Source organism: Agaricus bisporus (genome assembly GCF_000300575.1).
Source record: "Agaricus bisporus var. bisporus H97 unplaced genomic scaffold AGABI2scaffold_7, whole genome shotgun sequence".
NCBI classification, from domain to species: Eukaryota; Fungi; Basidiomycota; class Agaricomycetes; order Agaricales; family Agaricaceae; genus Agaricus; species Agaricus bisporus.
Window position 1 is genome coordinate 349420 of NW_006267370.1, and position 11718 is coordinate 361137.

The window sequence follows — 11718 nt, forward strand, 5'->3', positions numbered from 1 at the left end:
CCAAACCTATGGATATGCGAGCTAAATACACCATTCGAATTTCAAAACATGACAGGGCTCCGTTTCGACTACGTTTTATGTTTAGGCATTCGATATGAAATAACACTTTGTGGCTTCCGGACCCGGTGATAGGCTGGCACCGGATTATGTAATGCTCTTGTACTTGGAATCCTACCTTCACCTTGGCTCAGAGCCAAATTTGTTTTTGACAACAGTCACCAGTCAATGGCCGGTCGCAATGATGGGCCGGAAATACAGGATGTTTGGGCGACAAACCTAGAGATGGAAATGGAGAAAATAAGAGCTTTAATCGACCAGTTTCCCTATGTCGCCATGGTACGTGCAAGCGTCCTCCTTCGCTGACCTACATAACGGTGTGAACACAGGATACCGAATTCCCTGGTGTCGTTGCGCGGCCTATAGGAACGTTCAAGACGTCTTCAGATTACCATTACCAGACGATGCGGTGTAACGTGGACCTGCTAAGGATCATTCAAGTAGGAATCACTTTGGCAAATGAGGATGGGGAACACCCGATTGAATGTGGAACGTGGCAATTCAACTTCAAGTTCAACATTGAGTCAGTCGTTGTAGAATTGCGTTAAATGGTCAGCTGACGTATATTCTTTGCGACCAATAGCGATGATATCTACGCACCAGAGTCAATTGATCTGCTTCAGAAATCAGGCATAGACTTTCAGCAGCATGCGGAATATGGGATATCGCCCAACGATTTTGCAGAGCTTATGATTACTTCGGGCCTGGTGTTGCTTCCTGACACGAAGTGGATATCATTCCATAGGTACGTCCCTACTCGTGTGCCCCCGCCTGTTCTTGCCTTATTCCTCGGTCACAGTGGCTATGACTTTGGCTACTTTATCAAGCTTCTAACCGCTGAATCCCTTCCAACCACAGAAGACGATTTCTTCTCCCTCCTTCGTACATGGTTCCCAATCGTCTATGACATCAAGTTTCTGATGCGCTCGTGTAAACAATTAAAAGGCGGTCTTCAAGACGTTGCGGATGATCTCGGGGTACGTATCTGTCTGTTCGGCCATTTCAATGCTTTATTTGGAATTTACAGGTGATGCGCCACGGTGCATCACATCAAGCTGGCTCGGATTCACTCTTAACGTCACAGACATTCTTCAAACTCAGAGAAGTATACTTTAACGGTGAAATCGACGATGCAGAGTATTCGGGCAAGTTATACGGCCTAGGTCAAACCTTCTCCATGATCAATGGCCTCACGGATCCTTCGCGAGGTGGAGCGACGATAGCTGAGCGTGATGATCGAAATTCTTCTATACGAGACCTCCACAATCAAACACCAGGACCTGTTGGAGGGCCGCAGGGGCAAGGTGTGAGCATGAACATGACTCTGCAAGCGCTTTCATCCATGTCACCAGGAGCTTATACCAATCAAATGGGTGTAAATGGACCATACATGCGTACCTCCTTAGTTGGTGGTAGATAATCTTACTATGTTATTGCTGTGGCATCGCACTGTTTGTATGTTGTACAATGTACATTATATTAATGCGTATGATTTTGGGATTATTTTGTTAATTGCTTGGCTGCACATTCACTATCTCGTGAGTCCCAAAATATATATTGCGGGGGAGGGGGGGCATTCTGATTAGCTTCAGTGAACGCTGCTCGTAAAAAAGCCCCATTGGGCTTGGATTAAGAGATGGTGGAGAAATCAGGTAGTATGTGACCAGATATTGGGACATGGGAGAACATTAGACGAATCCTGACAACAAATAGATCTATAATTAAAATTGAACATATCCCACCTCCCCTCGAGCACCGGCACACTCTCCTCCAATTTGCCTCGACGCATCGTATCGAGGAACTTGAATTGCCCATTATTCTTCAGGGAGATATACCCTGGCCTAGCGTGCTTCAATACCGGCGGGAGGTAACTGGATACTTTCGTACCACAAGTTCATCCTGTTCATCCTGGCAACGTAGTTCGATGCAGTAGGCGAACCGCTATCTCGCCACTATCAATAATTAAGGTAATCAGCGATTAAGGAGAGAATGCGGAAGCTCGAGGAAAGATTCACTTGCCACACTGAGCCACAAGCAGGCTACTACGTACCCCGATGACAAGTTGTAGTTCCCCATCAAAGCGGATGGAGTCAAGGCACTGCGGAACCAATGGACTCCCCGTAGTCTCACCATATTGATTATTGCACCAATTTACCGGTTCAGGGCTCGGTCATATTTGCAGCTCTGGGAAATTGTATCAGTTTTATCCTCCAGGTTACTCAAACGAAATGCTGGCCTACCTTCTACTTAAATTCGACGATACCCATGGATATGAGCAGCGCTTGGATGACCTCTTCTGGTATCTGCAACCATGATTCAATAAGCGTGTTACAATGACTAGGAGAAGGAGAAAACAAGAGCGAAGGCGCGAATGCAACCTCGAACCATGCAAGAGAAATGATCAACAACTTGGATATCGACTGTAGCCATCCATCGCAAGACGCCCGGCATGGTCCCTTCGGACTCGAAGCGCGCCATAGACACAAAATGTCGTGCAAAGGATACAACAGTCGATATCCATCGATCGAGCAGTCTAAAGCATGAGCCCTCTTCTAGAGCGCTCCAAATACCGTGGAGACTAGAGTCAAACTGGAAGCATCAAGATATCGTAGCGGCTAGAAGGCATTCCGTTGCGCGTGGAGAGAGCGAGCCTATACTCGAGGAAACATAGAGATGAAGACAAGTAAACAAGGCTAGGGAACCTAGGACAAGAGGGAGGAACTGCTATTCTGGCCTTCCATTTGTCTCGCGTTGCTTTATATGCATTTTCAGAATGAGACCCTCGCGGAACGAGCCGACGAAAGAAGTCCCCCAAGTGCTGGAAAAAATCTACTTCTGAGATAGAAGCTGCCTGGTGTTGGTGTTAATTTCGGCTGTCTTGTCAATGTACTGCGTAGAAGATCTCGCCATCTCCAAGTCGCTGACCAGGATCTCTGGATAAAAGGTTCTAGCGATTCAGAAAGACATATGCCAGTGGACGGGTATGAAGGATCATGGGTTTTCGATCGTCGCTTGGACTCGGAGATCTGACCCAGTGTACACCTGACTCTTAGGTTTCCAGTTATGTGCATTTTTGTGGGCTCGCATCGTTAGGAATATTCTCTGAAATGCCCCGATCGATGCGGACAGTGCCGGCGATAGATTTTCGTCGTTTCTGGGAATGTCTTTGCATGTCTGATACCGCGTTTGAGGGGAGAAAAAACATTACCGGTCTACGCGCGCTACTTGCAGCTCCCCTTGGACCCAACTTCCAGAACAGTCCCTACTCGTGACTTGTAACCTTCACCTTGTTTTTATCGCCGTGGATTTTCCTTCAAAAAGGTTGTTCTCATCGATAGAACCCTTCGTGTTTTGGAACCCGAGGATGTGGTCGAGAATATGAGTTTTTCCGGACTGGTGTTGCTTGCTTTCCTTCCCTTGCTAACGTTATTCCGACGAGGTGTAGACTCAATGACGTCAACCTGGACCCCCGCTCAATCTCTTAAGGGGCGACTAGCGGGGCGACTTTTTCTCCGACTATCTGAGCAAAATTTGCTGACGGTACACATGTTCACATGTCAAAAGACTGTCAGAATTGGAGCCTGCCATGGCCCCTGCGCCTTAGCTTCCATCTCACGTATTGGGAGACTGCGGCATATCAGATGAGCGTGGTAACAGACCCCAAATTTCAAACATAGAAGTCATCTTCAGCTATGAAAACACGATGACAACGATTCGTCTGTCTTAGGCCCAATGCCTACTTCATGTGGAAACCCATCAACGGTCCCGATAAAATTAAGATTCGCTTATCGCTCAGGACCGTCCCGTTCAGCAACCACGACCTGAAGAATGGGTGGTTCTGGTCTTACGAGGCAAGTAGGTGATTGCCGGTTTTATCCCCTGATAATATGGATGCGATTTGGGGCGCTCTGCGAGACGTTAGAAGCGAGGGAATCCACCCTTCTCAATACAGGCCGCGTCCAGTTCGTGGTGCACGGCGACCTAGGGAAAAGATCCTTTGGCCCAGAATAACAACTTGTCAAAGAAGCCAAATTATCGCATTTGGTATTCCCAAATCATACGACCAACCTCCGCTCTTGTTATTCTTTCCCCAAATTTATCACAAAAGCATTAGGTATATTATCCAAACATTGGTACAGGTATTTATTGGCAGCTTTTCTTGGAGAATTCTCAAACACAGACCGGACGCGGTCTCATACACTACGAGAGCAGTCATTTGAACTCGACAAGATGCTCTATCTGAGCATGAACACGTTACAATATCTCAACCTGTCAGACCAATAACTTGGTGAGTGAAGAAGCATCGCAATCAGCAGGGACGTACATAATTGCTTGGGAATATCCCCTTCCTTCCTTCCTTGTTGAAACCTACCATTCCCGCATGAGATAAGTAATAAGACCACTTTACTTGGAATTACCTTCCCACCAGCCGTTTCCATACTCCTGCCCTCCGACGGAAAGCTCAAGTACCTCACCTTCATGGAGCTCTAGCTCGTCTGATCCTTGCGACCGATATGGATATATTGCTCTCACTGGGGTCCGGTCAGGCAATCAAAATTAAAACACCAGCCCTGAGACACCACCAACCTCGCTGACCCGTTCCTTGGCGCACAGGTACTCCCTCGTCAGAATGACCGTAGCCTACATATGATGCAGGAACAAGTCCTTTCTTTCCTTCAGAGTTCAAGACTTTGGCCCACCCAGAACCGTCGTCTGGTTCAACAACTTGGACCTTCTCCCCTTCTACATACTGATTAACTTAACCGTTCGTAGCATGACTGAAGCGCGTGACTTGCCTTGAACGCTAACCTCAAATTCAGAAGATGGTGAATAATTAAATAAGATTTGTTTGGTAGGATAATTTTCCTCCTCTTCCGGGGTTTGCGATCGAACGAAAGATGAAGGACTAGGAGTCTCGGTGACGGCTAACAACAATGGTGAGAACCTTCATACTCCATCGTGTACTCGCTTACCAGCGGCAGCGACAGCAGGAGACGCAGGAGACGCCGCTGCCCGGCGAGAAGAACGGCGACGCGATCCCTTTGCCTTGCGACATTCCGCAGGTACCTCGATAAAGAGGCTATTTCAATATCAAGATGTCTATCAGCGGTAAATCCCACCTTAAGCTCGCACTTATTATGGACAGAGAGGCCACACTGCTTGCATGTCTTCCCTTGCTTACTCAGACCCCAAATCGTGGACTAGGTCACCGGACACTTAGCAAGTTTCCCTCAATCACAAAATTTCGCCAAGTACCTCGCAATATCCGCATTGTGTTGGTATTGAAAAGGACGAGCTCTTGAACACATGAGGGTTTTGTCCGCCCATATCATCTGCCTAGTGGTTAGCAACCCATCCTACATGGGCGAATTTACGAACCTCCGATCGCCGCCACAATAGTTTCAATCTCAGCTTCCAGTATAGTTCGCGAGGTATGATAGTAGGAAAGCTCATGCTGGGCATCTAGGTAGCTCTGTTTCGGATGTCAAGGGGCAAAGGTTGACATACCCGAGGGTGAGTTTTTTCTATAAAACCGCGGAGGTCACTCTGACAGGAACGTACATCAACTATGTCATCCACTGGGCCGACGGGATGGTCTGCAATGTTAGTCTGAAGTTTCTTAGACAAGTGATTGAATTCAGTTTCTGATGGATACAGTGAGCATTGGGATCGCAGGTTCTCGACTGGACAGAGCCGACCTTTCAACAAAATCAAGGGCGCTAATTCCTGTGCCTTCGTGCGAGAGCGATTCAGCTTGTTCTGCAACCAAATCTTGGGAGCGGGTTCGGTGCTCATAGCATCCTGGATTGATATCACCCGGTTATCGTTCCGCAGAGACAGAGTAGCAGAGACAACTTATTCACCGTGTCATAGTGCAATGTACAGGGCTCATATTTCCAGTCATCTGGCAAGGTAAATGGGCGAATATTATGCTCAATGAAGAGTAGTTGGTCCTCCACAGGTTGGACCTGGCTGATCTTTGCCTCTACGTTGCTAAGTTTTTCCTTCAGATTATCCAGATGACCAAGCTGTAACCGATGAGCGAAGAGAAGAATTTTCACAAAACGCTCCACCAGCTGGGTTTGTAACCGTTCTGTAAAAGGATTTGAACTATTCTGTTCACGTTCGTGAAAGTTTCTGACTTACGGAGTTCCTAGACAGAAAAGTCATAAATAAGAATTTTCCCTATTTCCAATTTTGAACTCGGCTTACATTCGCTGCTACGGGCATATCTGTTGTATAGAACTTATCCTTGACTTTGTTGGCAACTGCCGTAGAAATTATATGCAAGCTGCGGCAAAATTTATGTTCAGCGATTCAATTTCGTTGAATTTAGATTCCCGTACTTCTTGCTGTTCAACATATCATCCTTCTGCTGTTCAGCTTGTTTGGCGACTCGAGCTTTATGTTTCTCTTCCTGGGCTCGAGTCTGCAATTGTCAGCCGAAAAGTTTCGGGAAGGGGGTTGAACATACCTGTTTCTGTCGGAAAGTTTCCACCTCTTCGCAGTCATTGTCGTACTATAACAAAATATTGTCGGTTCAAGGCGGCAGTGGTCGGTGAAACTGAGATGACCAACCTTCTGCTTGCTCTAAGCGAACAAGACGCTAGTAAAATCTCGGAAACCATACTCTTGAATTTACTCACTTTCTGACGGTCATTGTATACACGATCTCTTTCGGCCAAAGTTTTCTGATAGAATTGGAGTTCCTATCGAAGTGACGCAATGTCAATTTCCGCAATTTAAGTCATTCATGACTGGGAATAAATTTGCCTTTTTCTTTGTGTCATTACACCGTTTCTCTAGGGTGCGAAGAACATCGATGACCTGCGTTGAAAGTGAATCGGCGATGCTCTGATGCTCATGGGTTGCGTCTACGATAGAGGTAATGAGCGCCTCATAAGCCTTGCCAAGGGTACTTGAAGATCTGATTAGTGGTTGTCATTTTCGGGCGATCAAAAGAGCACCTTACTTCCGCTTCAGAGTGGTAACGTCCCAGCTCCTTGTTGGGTCTTCACCGAGTATGAAACGGGCCTCCATCTTTGCCTTCTTCTCCGCAGCTTTCTTTGATAAATTCTGCAACTTTGCAGCATATTCTCTCTCGATGGCAGTTCGACTTTGGTATAATTCCCTGACCTGAGCCGCGTGGTGAACACCTGATTCATAGATTCCGCAACCCATGCAGGTTGGCAATGCGGTGAAGCTTACATCGCTGATCATCTCAAGGTGAGCTTCGTAGAGAAGTCCGATGCGCTCGACTTGGTCCTATTATCCAGTACAATGCCACAATGGCATCAGTATCTTATCGGGGTAAAGTATATAGGGAAACATTACTGGGAGAGTATTCCCGTAACTTTGGTCTGGTTCGGCCGCCATGATTCAACCAAGGCTCACAAAAGGGTGGAAGTAGGTGGTAGAGAAGTTAAACGCGGCTCGATGATAAGTATAACGAGGGGTATCCGTCAGAGCATCCGGAGCTCGCTGTGGCAGTCGCTAATAGTGCAGCGCGAGCAGATCACTGGTATGACGTCAGCTAATAATATCTCCTGCCCTAAAAGCTCAGCAACTTGAACATATTGTCCTGTCATTTCGTGTGTGGGCGTTGGGATCTTTATGCTGCTGGCAGCTGGAGCCTGGCCAAGTAAGCGTGCTCAGGGGCGCATGTCAAGGTTCGTTTCAAGACTGCACTTAATTCAACCTTTCATCTTGGTTAAAGCTGTCATAGACGATGAGGTGAGTGTCTGCCTTTTGCCTTTGTACTGCTTCATCTGTCTTCTTTGCAAGGCTTATGAGACTCGTAAATGAGTTCAAGGAAGCAAAGATGACATATGAGCATCTCATTTATTTATATATAGTGTATGATTTCTACTCTTTAACTGAGATTAGATCCGAACGATACGCCGCAGCAAATTATTACCAGGTCAAACTTAGGATGACCCAGAAGAAAATCAGGACAAATGTGCCTGAGGTACGTGATTGCCACTTCGAAAATAGGTGAAAGTTTGGAACAAACATATTTCCCGGCGACGCGCGGTGGGCAGAGGGCAATTCAGTGCTGATCCAGCGAGCATTGAGCGGCTCTCGGAGGATTTTGTCCGGTTTCGAGCCGAATTCCAACATGCGCATGGTCCAATTTTCCTTGTTCGAGCACCGGCGGTAAGGGTCTAAACCCGCAACCTCTTTAACTTGTCCCATTCTATTCCCACGGTTTCAAAAATGTTGCCCTCTCGGAAGGTTTTACCAGCCGAAAATGTGGGAAATTGCGGCGCTGGTTCAGACAAAAACCGCAGCATCCCCGGAGACAGGCCCTGCGCAAAACAAACCCTTGATCGACCATGTTATTTCAAACGATTTCCCAACGTTGTTAATAGTTTGGACCGAAAAACTCCATCTAGTCCATCATGTTGCACACGCGTTGCCTTCACGATGCGCCCGGTTTACTCATCTGCCGTTCCAACTCGGTCCAGCTGTATTTGCCGGTAACTTTGGATTATCACGGCTTCCTCGCTGGGGCGTAGGCAGGCCGCCTCTGAATACACACCTTCGCCGTCGTCACCGACGGATGACTGTATGACATGGCTCCAGGTAAATGAATACATAATATCACACTCCTCAACAACTTAATTAATAGGTTCATTATGTATAGAATATTCCTCAGAGCTTGAGGGCGATAGTGCTGTACTAGTATCGGCCGGTCCGGTCCTTCCTGCTATGGGCCGCATGGTCCCGCATGAAGCTGGTGGGAATTCTACGTATTTACATTCAAGGGGGAAAGAAAATATTTGGGGGGCCCATCGCAAGTTATTCTCGTCCTTTTGGAAAATCATGGTGCTCACTTGGTAATAGACAGAGTTTGGTATTTTGTGGTCACATGGTCATAATTCCGTGCCTCCAATTTGCCTTGTTTGTCGTTGGAACAAAGAATTCGAGCTGAAACGCCCAAAGCGTTTATGATGGCATCAATACTGACCCTTTATCGTCTTTCTTTGGGTAGAATCGGAATTTTCCAATGATAGTCCGACCCAACGGCCAAGGTGCAATGAAACACACAAATATCAACAGCGCGCCACGGAGCTCGGACCTGGACTTTTGGGCCCTGGAACCTCGAGGCAAATAACTGTGTCTCCGTTTCTCGGGTATATAAAGGCGCCTTCGCGACCTGAAGTCTTTGGTCCCCCGACACCTTCTAGAGTCAGCGTACCTCCTCCTTGATTCCGCACTTCACTGTATTGCTCCATCGTCTTCCTTCGCCTCACCTTGTATCGCCTATATTCTTGTGTATCAAGCCTGACCATCATGATGTTCTTCCGCGCCGCCTGCACTGTCTTAGCCACGCTTGGGTTGATCTTGTCAGCCTTGGGAGCGCCCGCACCTACTGTCAACACCATAGACGCAGTCCACCTAGAAAAAAGGATCACGCACACCGGAAGGGTAAGTTCATTCTTTTGTCCTTCGTCACAATGATCGTTTTCTGACGTTGTCATATTTAGGGAACATGGTTCCATGTTGGTAAGTCTAATATCAAGATGTCATTGCCTCCAGCATTGTAATAATGTTGTTCTTCGCGAAATTAGGCCTAGGAAACTGTGGCAAATGGAACAAAGACTCCGACTACATCGTTGCCATTTCTAAGGATCTTTACGACAACAACAAAGCTAGTAATTGCGATCAGGTAAGAACTGCCGCTTTCGGATTTCTATATATAACCTCGGCATGCTGATAACATGTTTTCCCTTCGTATTTTTAGTATGTAGAAATCACGAACACAGACAATGGCCGTACTATACATGCCCTTACACGGGACAGTTGTCCTAGCTGTGGATATTACGACCTCGGTACGCTTGTTTTTCGGCTACAGACGTGCCCATTCATTTCTCATGGTGTTAATCTGGCGTATTCTCATGTTACAGATTTATCCCCTGACGCATTCAAAGCCTTGGCCCCCCTTGATCAGGGTGTGATGAGCAAAATGAAATGGCATTTCATGAACAGGAATTGGCATCCTTGAATCCAGCAACCTCGTGCACGCAGATCCACGCGTCCACATCATTAACCCTTGTTCGTTCTTTCTTTGCCTCGTGGTGACCGTCTCTGGCAGTCGTTCCTCGAGTGGTTCAATCTTTTTTTTTCTGGATGCACTATCCTTCTGAGAAGGATGCGCTTGTTCAACTCAAGCTGTATCGATATTGTAAGCAAACGATTAGATGACTCCAATGTTTTCAACACCTAGATTTCTTGTATTCTGCATGCTGGCTGTCGCATTCCTTTCATTTTTGTCGCGCAATTTGTAATTGCTACTGTTGTTTATTATTGTATTAGACCAAGATTTGTTAGATTTGTTAGATTTTGTTGTTTCCAATAGAAAATAGATATGGTGTCGATCATCTCCAGCCGTTGCCTCCGCGTGAACATTGAAGAACGTTTTGGCAGAATTTCGGTTGCTTTTTCTATTATATTATTTCACTAAAAAATGATATCGTGGAAGGGAAGCGAACGACGGAAGATTAAAGATCTTTCGGCACACATGCTTTGTTCCTTAACCAGTCTGGCAACAACGTGTTTTAATTTTATTGTTTCTTGACAGGTTTAATGACTCACCAATTGCGACATCCTCGAGGTGATCGTCGAAGTCCCCGAACTTGAGATGAAGCTTCTCGTCACGCACAAGAGCTAAAGCTCTGCTGGCCAAATTGGGTGGAGAAAGTTGATAGGGAGAATCCACGGTGAATGGCTGAGGTGAGCTAGAAGCAGGTTTCCAATTGGGATTTGGCGCTGCAGGAACATACGGCTGTGAAGAGTTTACTATTAAAAAATGAGTTAGAACGGAAAGGATACGTGACGTACGACCAAAGCCGCGGATGTTCCGTCAATCTGTGAAGCGTCGAGCTGCAGTAGTCATGACATAAAATTCAGTTCCATCAGAATGTTGGGCCAGACTCACGACAAAGGCTATGGCATGATTAAACCCTTGTTTAATTCTGGATGCAATCTTCTCTCCCACTGGGAATAAAGTCGTATCCTCGGGCCGCTCGCACGCCTGATAGTAGCCTACGACTTTGAGTCCTGCGGATTCTGCGTATTGTCCTGCCTGTGGCGTGGCACCTTTCAGTAAGACCGCAGTTTTCGGTTTTCGGAAAACGCACTAGATCGAGTCCAATTTCCATCATAGGGCTCAGGCTGGTCCAATGATGCAATAGTGGGATTGTATCTGTCGCTTCTACGACACCTTCTGATAGTTCTTTGCCAATGAGCACGCCGTTAACGCGTTGGTGTGGGTGCTTGGCAAGATGGAAGAAGAGCTTGATGTAAGCTGGTCCGGTGATCGTGTATTTCGTCGCCATCTTTCTTTGCAGTTATGAGCTGGTCCGGACTAGTGGTAGATAGATATGTGTAGTCTTCTCACAAATGAGTATCACAAGGATTGCTGGAGAGAACAGGTCAATATCATTATGAGCAGCCACGAGCTGAAGCTGTTCTGAACGTGATGGAGCGTGATGTGTGCACTTGTTTACTAACGTCGTCCAGCCGCGTCGCAGAAAATCAGTGGCGTACAGACTAACCACAATGGCAGATAAAGCCCAGAAAGAAAAGGAAAAGGTGAGTAGACAATAGCTGCTCAGGGAAAACATGTTTTACAATGTTCTAGGGAAACGCCGCCTT

The 11718-nt window shown here is 46.7% G+C and overlaps 6 protein-coding genes across 6 annotated transcripts; 2 read left to right on the forward strand and 4 right to left on the reverse strand.

Moving 5' to 3' along the window:
• Positions 1 to 170: 170 nt before the first annotated feature.
• AGABI2DRAFT_193555 (hypothetical protein) lies at positions 171 to 1567 on the forward strand. Its single transcript, XM_006462334.1, has 5 exons — positions 171 to 336; positions 387 to 580; positions 641 to 802; positions 857 to 1034; positions 1085 to 1567. Exons 1-5 carry the CDS (start codon positions 226 to 228, stop codon positions 1475 to 1477), a joined length of 1038 nt encoding a protein of 345 aa, XP_006462397.1. The 5' UTR covers positions 171 to 225; the 3' UTR covers positions 1478 to 1567.
• A 330-nt stretch (positions 1568 to 1897) lies between these two features.
• Positions 1898 to 2411, reverse strand: AGABI2DRAFT_137101 (hypothetical protein). The gene is made up of 3 exons (XM_006462335.1): positions 2298 to 2411; positions 2077 to 2241; positions 1898 to 2009 (listed from the first exon to the last, which is right to left on the reverse strand). Exons 2-3 carry the CDS (start codon positions 2188 to 2190, stop codon positions 1899 to 1901), a joined length of 225 nt encoding a protein of 74 aa, XP_006462398.1. The 5' UTR covers positions 2191 to 2241; positions 2298 to 2411; the 3' UTR covers position 1898.
• Positions 2412 to 4159: 1748 nt separating this feature from the next.
• AGABI2DRAFT_179152 (hypothetical protein) lies at positions 4160 to 4922 on the reverse strand (the record flags this gene model as incomplete). The annotated part of the gene is made up of 5 exons (XM_006462336.1): positions 4160 to 4296; positions 4382 to 4425; positions 4476 to 4589; positions 4645 to 4800; positions 4854 to 4922. Coding segments are annotated over 5 exons (410 nt in total), but the record flags the coding sequence as incomplete, so codon positions are not given.
• A 370-nt stretch (positions 4923 to 5292) lies between these two features.
• AGABI2DRAFT_73127 (hypothetical protein) lies at positions 5293 to 7434 on the reverse strand (the record flags this gene model as incomplete). The annotated part of the gene is made up of 11 exons (XM_006462337.1): positions 5293 to 5390; positions 5437 to 5530; positions 5620 to 5702; positions 5757 to 5859; positions 5922 to 6173; positions 6283 to 6349; positions 6726 to 6730; positions 6817 to 6976; positions 7031 to 7194; positions 7267 to 7323; positions 7393 to 7434. 11 exons carry the CDS (start codon positions 7432 to 7434, stop codon positions 5293 to 5295), a joined length of 1125 nt encoding a protein of 374 aa, XP_006462400.1.
• Positions 7435 to 8919: 1485 nt separating this feature from the next.
• Positions 8920 to 10452, forward strand: AGABI2DRAFT_193558 (hypothetical protein). The gene is made up of 5 exons (XM_006462338.1): positions 8920 to 9489; positions 9549 to 9567; positions 9633 to 9730; positions 9806 to 9893; positions 9969 to 10452. Exons 1-5 carry the CDS (start codon positions 9355 to 9357, stop codon positions 10064 to 10066), a joined length of 438 nt encoding a protein of 145 aa, XP_006462401.1. The 5' UTR covers positions 8920 to 9354; the 3' UTR covers positions 10067 to 10452.
• Positions 10453 to 10482: 30 nt separating this feature from the next.
• AGABI2DRAFT_137104 (hypothetical protein) lies at positions 10483 to 11484 on the reverse strand. Its single transcript, XM_006462339.1, has 5 exons — positions 11202 to 11484; positions 11000 to 11146; positions 10903 to 10944; positions 10657 to 10846; positions 10483 to 10603 (listed from the first exon to the last, which is right to left on the reverse strand). The coding sequence occupies exons 1-5, from the start codon at positions 11397 to 11399 to the stop codon at positions 10563 to 10565; spliced, it is 618 nt and encodes a 205-aa protein (XP_006462402.1). The 5' UTR covers positions 11400 to 11484; the 3' UTR covers positions 10483 to 10562.
• Between the last annotated feature and the right edge of the window lie 234 nt (positions 11485 to 11718).

Bases quoted from the DNA above. Each gene is read 5' to 3' on its own strand.
- AGABI2DRAFT_193555 (XM_006462334.1), top strand. From the start codon at position 226: ATGGCCGGTCGCAATGATGGGCCGGAAATACAGGATGTTTGGGCGACA. The intron at 337-386 runs GTACGTGCAAGC...GTGTGAACACAG, and splicing joins AGTTTCCCTATGTCGCCATG to GATACCGAATTCCCTGGTGT. The intron at 803-856 runs GTACGTCCCTAC...CCTCGGTCACAG, and splicing joins AAGTGGATATCATTCCATAG to TGGCTATGACTTTGGCTACT.
- AGABI2DRAFT_137101 (XM_006462335.1), bottom strand. From the start codon at position 2,190: ATGGTGAGACTACGGGGAGTCCATTGGTTCCGCAGTGCCTTGACTCCA. The intron at 2,010-2,076 runs GCAAGTGAATCT...AATTATTGATAG, and splicing joins CCTGCTTGTGGCTCAGTGTG to TGGCGAGATAGCGGTTCGCC.
- AGABI2DRAFT_193558 (XM_006462338.1), top strand. From the start codon at position 9,355: ATGATGTTCTTCCGCGCCGCCTGCACTGTCTTAGCCACGCTTGGGTTG. The intron at 9,731-9,805 runs GTAAGAACTGCC...TCGTATTTTTAG, and splicing joins AAGCTAGTAATTGCGATCAG to TATGTAGAAATCACGAACAC. The intron at 9,894-9,968 runs GTACGCTTGTTT...CTCATGTTACAG, and splicing joins CTGTGGATATTACGACCTCG to ATTTATCCCCTGACGCATTC.
- AGABI2DRAFT_137104 (XM_006462339.1), bottom strand. From the start codon at position 11,399: ATGGCGACGAAATACACGATCACCGGACCAGCTTACATCAAGCTCTTC. The intron at 10,945-10,999 runs GTGAGTCTGGCC...TGACTACTGCAG, and splicing joins ATCATGCCATAGCCTTTGTC to CTCGACGCTTCACAGATTGA. The intron at 10,847-10,902 runs GTACGTCACGTA...AACTCTTCACAG, and splicing joins GAACATCCGCGGCTTTGGTC to CCGTATGTTCCTGCAGCGCC.